General features: G+C 41.2%; 1 protein-coding gene across 3 annotated transcripts; it reads left to right on the top strand.

Annotated features, from left to right (window-relative positions):
- The first annotated feature begins 2,495 nt into the window (after positions 1-2,495).
- On the top strand, positions 2,496-4,244 carry LOC103182925 (gamma-crystallin S-1-like). 3 transcript variants are annotated; one of them, XM_007900117.1, is made up of 3 exons: positions 2,496-2,504; positions 2,600-2,842; positions 3,966-4,244. In XM_007900117.1, the coding sequence occupies exons 1-3, from the start codon at positions 2,496-2,498 to the stop codon at positions 4,242-4,244; spliced, it is 531 nt and encodes a 176-aa protein (XP_007898308.1). The 3 variants fall into 3 exon arrangements, with proteins under 3 accessions (XP_007898308.1, XP_042192225.1, XP_042192224.1); XM_042336291.1 differs by having other exon boundaries at positions 2,600-2,846; positions 3,973-4,244; XM_042336290.1 differs by having other exon boundaries at positions 2,600-2,852; positions 3,973-4,244.
- The last annotated feature ends 1,756 nt before the right edge of the window (positions 4,245-6,000 follow it).

The following is a 6,000-nucleotide window of genomic DNA, read 5'->3' as shown; positions in this document are numbered from 1 at the left end:
TTTGATCCTGCAGAATTTTATTTCAGTTCATGAAGTGACCTAAACATCAATAAAATTCTTGGCTATTACCTTCATTGTTTTGGTTTTCGTGGAAACTGAATAACAGAGTACATAATTATGTTTCTTCTGATATTCCACATTGTACCGTCACATGCACACATGAACACCTTCACATTGAACAGATAGAAACAAATCCCACCAAAGAGGATTACATAATACAAAACAGACAGACTTACAAACTTGAAGTTTTCAGAACTTGGAACTGAAGCCATTGATTCTCCTGTTCAAGATTTTAAGTACACGGTATATATTTAAATCCCATTAACATGCCTTTTCTCCATACCTCTTAATACCCTTATATCTCAAGTGGTCACTCCTCTGCTCTTTACCATCTATGACTCCTGGGCAGTGTGTTCCGCATTCTCACAACCCTTCAGATGAAGGAATATGGTTATTGATCTAATAATAATAACAAAATAATAATCTGTGCATTTGATACAGCACCACATGGAGACGTCTTAAAGAACTTCTCAGGATAAGCTATGAAGTGTTGTGCCTCTGTATTTGTAAAATTAATGGTAACCAATTTTACACACAGCCATGTCCCACCAACAACCAAGAAATGAATAACTGATTTAATTTGGGGGATTTGTTAGCCAGGACACCTTTTCTTTTCAAATGGTGCCACAGGATATTTAACGTCCAACTGACCCTGCAGACAGAATTTCAGTTTAAAGTCTGATTTGAAAAATGCACCTCTTTCCAACACAAAATGCAAAACAACACCAGCACAGCATTAAACTGCCAACCTAGCCAATGTGTGATCAATGTCCAATGTGGGGCTTGAACCCATAATCTTCTAACTCAGAGGCAAGAGTATGACTGGCAAGATTGCTGCCAACTGTGCCAGGCTGATCTATCATATATAGTTTACTCTTTCAGAGACATTAGACACAGATACTGCAGTAAACCAAAATTCACTATATCTCTTTCACGTGAACAACTGAACAATTGAAATTCTTAAAGTGAATCAATCGAACATGTAGTTCTGTGACCATTTTACTAATGAAGTTGTTCAACTCAGTCAGATGAAGTTTGACATTAGGATCAAAAGGTTCATATCGGGATGGATCAAGTTGAAATCACAGGGGTTTTCACTCAGTCCATTTGGCGACGCTGCAATTATCAATAAAGTATATCCAGAAACTATCATTGAATGTTGTTATAAAGCTTGATGGAGGAATCCAAGGAGGCATAATATCTAGGGTGGTCTTAGCAAGACAAGTGCTTTGAAAGTTACTGCAGTTAGCATTAATAATGATACTAATTAAGATAGATTTCATCCCGCTGGATTCTACTATTTTACGCTTCTGGTTAGACTATAAAGCTTCTGAGAGTTGAGCATAAAATACTCCATTCCCAAACGAAAGGCAGAAACATAATAGAAGCATTTTTTCTTTCCTAAATATTAAAAATTCTGTGTATAAAATGCCCCCAAATTATCACTCTCAAAGGTAACTTTTGAACATTGCATCCATTTCTCCCTGATCAAAATGCACAAAATACTGATTCGAGTTCTGATGAAATCCAAGAGCAGCACTTACTTTAGCAAGTTTAGCTGAAAGATTCAAGTTTAGCTGAAAGATTCTAATATAACATTATACTAAACCTTGCGATAGTTTTGAACTATGAACCCGATGCCTACACATCCTGCTATCAAGGGGAAACATGCAGAGAAGTGCAAAGAGAGGTTTGAATATGGAGCCCTTAGGAACATCATACGTGACCGTTCACTGGGAAGAAGAAGGAGCAAGAGGCAGAAGAGCTTTTAGAGGAATAGAACCAGGGTAGTGAGCTTTCTAAAGCGTGACCTTCGGAAATAGACAATTAGAGGAAAACTGAGTGATCGGAAATTGCCTGGAATCAAACATCTAGTTTCAGACTGAACAATGTATTGTTTGAACATAGTCAGATGACACTTTACAGTGACCTGGACAACAATAACGAGAATGGTCACATGTTGTAGGAATCCGAGACAATGAGAACGAAGGCAAAAAACACACAGCGCATGAAACATCTAATTCTGATACAATCCACACTGTGGAAATGCTTAAAGTCATTCCGCAAAAACATATGATTGTTAATTACGCTTTGTAAAGATAATTTTATTTAAATATCAATAAGTATTTCTCAGAAAGAGCAAACTCAACAGAGTTTGAATTTAACATTTGAATGCTTGTTGCCACAGAACAATGTCACCGAACAATGTGAATGATGTGAAAGCAAAATGAAAAGGATGGATGATGCCTTTGTAGATGTAAATACAGGTGATTTTCTGCAATGGGGCATTTGTTTTTTTTTGCTGATGATCAGAACTAAGTCATTAGAATAACAAAAGTATTCCTCGCTGTGTCCTCTCTGTCCAGTGTATAAATACCAGGCTGTGGGAAGCAATGGCACATCCACTCAGTTGCTGAGTTAACTGTGAGCTCAAAATGGGAAAAGTAAGGCCAAACTTTATTTTGCAAATTGTACATAGTTCATAGCACAGATCTTTGAATGTGATAAATTACCGACTGAACTTGTGTGTTTTTTTCAGATCATCTTTTACGAGGACAGGAACTTCCAGGGACGGCACTATGAGTGCAGCTCTGACTGTGCCGACCTGCAGTCTTACTTCAGCCGCTGTAACTCCATCCGTGTTGACAGTGACTACTGGGTTCTGTACGAGAGACCCAATTACATGGGATACCAGTACGTTCTGACCAGGGGAGAGTATCCTGACTACCAGCGCTGGATGGGCTTCAATGACAGCATCAGATCATGCCGTACCTACCCATACGTAAGTCACAGTTTTCATGTCATTTATAATCATGAATAATTTATTCTTCCCTCCTCCCTCCTCCTCCCTCTATAGGTTGCAGATCATCCGGAACTCCCAGCCCCTGTCCTCTTCCACACTAGGCTCTGTGACCCTATCGCCCCCATCCTTGCCCAACTCCACTGGCTTCCCATCACACAGAGGATACCGTTCAAGATCCTGGTCCTCACCTTCAAAGCCCTCCTTGTTCTTGCTCCCCCCTACCTCTGCGACCTCCTAACCCCCTACCATCCTGCCCGTACCCTCCGTTCCTCTGGCTCTGGTCTGCTCCACATCCCCCGCCCCAACCGCCCTACCATCCTTCAGCATTTCAGCCCCTAGGCTCTGGAACTCTATCTCCCAGTGCCTTCGCCTTGCCTCCTCCCTTTCCTCCTTCAAGGCCGGTCTCAAGACCTTTCTCTTTGACCGTGCCTTCAGCTCCCCTCTCGACTCTCTACACCCTCCTCACTCCCTCCCTTCCCTCCCCTCACCCTGACCATTTCTCCCCTGCTCGGGTCCTGACCCAACTGTACAGTGCCTTGGGACGTCCTCCCGACGTGAAAGGCGCTCTATAAATGGAATCTTGTTGTTGTTGTTGTTGTTGCTCGCTCCCTCTGCTCAGTGGACTCCGGCCTGCTTCACGTCCCCCGCCTCGCTCGCCCCACTATTGGCAGGCGCGCCTTCTGCCACTCTGCCCCCACCCTCTGGAATGCCATCACGCAATCCCTCCGCCTCGCCCTCTTCATTGCCACTTTCAAGACCTATCTCAAGACCCCCCTCTTTGAACGTGCTTCCACCCCTGTCTTCCACCCTCCCCGAGCCCGTCCCCCAGCTAGGGTCCGTAACTCTGTCTGTCTGGAGCCTTGGGACATCCTCCCAACGTGAAAGGTGCTATACATATGTAATTTTGTTGTTGTTGTTTATTCAAACAATCTAAAGATGTTCTACATTTTATACATTTTCTTGCATTAGATTACTGTTTTGTTTTCATGATTAAAATCTTCATTTAGCAGTGATCATTATTGTGATCACTTCCTTTCAGTTCTCTATATTAACCTAGATATGGACACAGCTGCATCACAAATGTTGTGTTTCTATATTGCAGTACAGAGGTGACTCCTACAGAATGAGGGTGTACGAGAGACCTGACTTTGGAGGACAGATGATGGAATTCATGGATGATTGCCCATCCGTCTATGACCGTTTCCGCTACCGTGACATCCACTCCTGCAACGTGATGGACGGCTACTGGACCATGTACGATCAGCCCAACTACAGAGGCCGCCAGTACTTCATGAGACCCGGAGAGTACAGGCGATTCAGCGACTGGGGCGCTTCCAGCTCAACTATTGGATCTTTCAGACGCATGAGGGATTCCTTCTAAATTAGTCTTGAAGAATTTTATTTGCCTTCATGAAATAACAATAAACATGAATAAAGTTATTGGCTATTACTTTCGTTGTTTGAATTTCCTTGTAAACAATTGGATCTTTCAGACGTATGAGGGATTTCTATCCCATGTTTAAAATCAAGTCAAGCTGATATATTTCTGAACCTCATAAAACTCCTTCAATTGACTATTATATCATGCGATTCATTGATTTATAGGAAAATTATATGACTAGCACTACATAACATCATGATGTTAAACCTATTGCATCGTAGAGAATAATCAAATGATCAGAAATAAATGGACATACCCCCTAACCCTTGTTTAAGCATTCTTTTTAAAGTTTAGAATTGTTGGGTGTGAATAGGTAACAATAATATGAGTTCATATGCTCTGCTTTTTTCCAAAGCATATAAACTCATACTATTGTTACTTATTCACATGAAGACACTAAAACGCTTCTAAATTTGATTAGATCATTTTACATGTGTAAAAATTGTGTCTGAAAAATTCCAAAGTCCATTTTTAGGTGCAAAAAATTGGAAATCAGTAAAAAAAACACAATAACTGCTTAGTATTAAATAACCGTTAACTTACTCATTGCTTTTCATACACTTTGAGCAGATTTAACCCCAGTGTTTATTTACAGCCTTTATGTTGCCACAAGTGTGGACACAGGTTATAGTAGAAAAGCCAAATGTGTTGGCTCGGAAAGCAATTACACTTGTGAACAGGTTCCATTAACTGAAAAGTTTAATTTGCATGTCATATCCATAAATTCACATATCTAAAAACGTAGACGATATGCAGTTGCCAGACTCAATTGTGTTGTTGTTTGTTTTGTTGTCAATAGTAAATTCTTGATGTTTTTCTGTGCTGAGATTTTGGAGGAAAAGCTGCCATCCCACATGAACGTTGAAGGCTCTGACAACTGTATGCTTGGAGGAGTTCTTCTGCTACAGTTAGTATTGATAGCAAAACAGTGAGCATTTCAACTTTCATCTGGACAATGGAATGGAAGATGACTGAAATGCCAGCTATATTCAGAAAAAGATCTTCTCCACTCATTGCCTGAAAATATGAATCTTAAGCCAATATTCAATGTGAAAGCTTAGTGTCTTTTGTTTACTTCTCATTTACTTTCTACACCTGAAGGTAGATTAGTGCACACAAAATGCATCACCATGCTAAAGATCATCCAACCCGGATAAAGGCTTTCACATATGTATGTCACCTACCCATATAAGTTTCCTGTGTCTGAAATGGAATGGCACTCTCTCATCGAGGGACACATCCTGTTTGCCTAATTCTATAATCACATGTCGGTGGACGAGAGCTAAGGCTTGGGGACCCCATACTGTGCTTTGGGGTTACTGCTGGAATTCAAGTTAAGAGCACTATCTGACAAGCTTCCCGCTGCTTGTCCAGCTAGGACCATCCTACCCATTAGGCTTTGGCATGCAAGATTAACAGGAGCTGAATGGGAAGAATCTCAGCCACAGTGTTCAGAAAGATGTGATGGCCACCTCGCCTCCCCCGGCTCGGAATCAGGCTCCGTCAATGTTAAGCGCTCTGAGATGCTACCCTGCATGGAGGGAACTGTATAAGTGCAAGTTGTTGTGTTGTTGTTAAAACCACGTTCCTATTCAGTCTGCTCCACCATTTTTTGAAATCATGGCATCTCTTTAAATCTAATTACGTTGGCTCTTCTCCTCATCCTTTTGTTCCCTTACATCCCAAGTAGGTATCC

The sequence above is a fragment of the Callorhinchus milii genome, unplaced genomic scaffold (assembly GCF_018977255.1).
Source record: "Callorhinchus milii isolate IMCB2004 unplaced genomic scaffold, IMCB_Cmil_1.0 Scaffold6, whole genome shotgun sequence".
Taxonomy (NCBI): domain Eukaryota; kingdom Metazoa; phylum Chordata; class Chondrichthyes; order Chimaeriformes; family Callorhinchidae; genus Callorhinchus; species Callorhinchus milii.
This window is presented reverse-complemented; position numbering and strand designations above follow the sequence as displayed.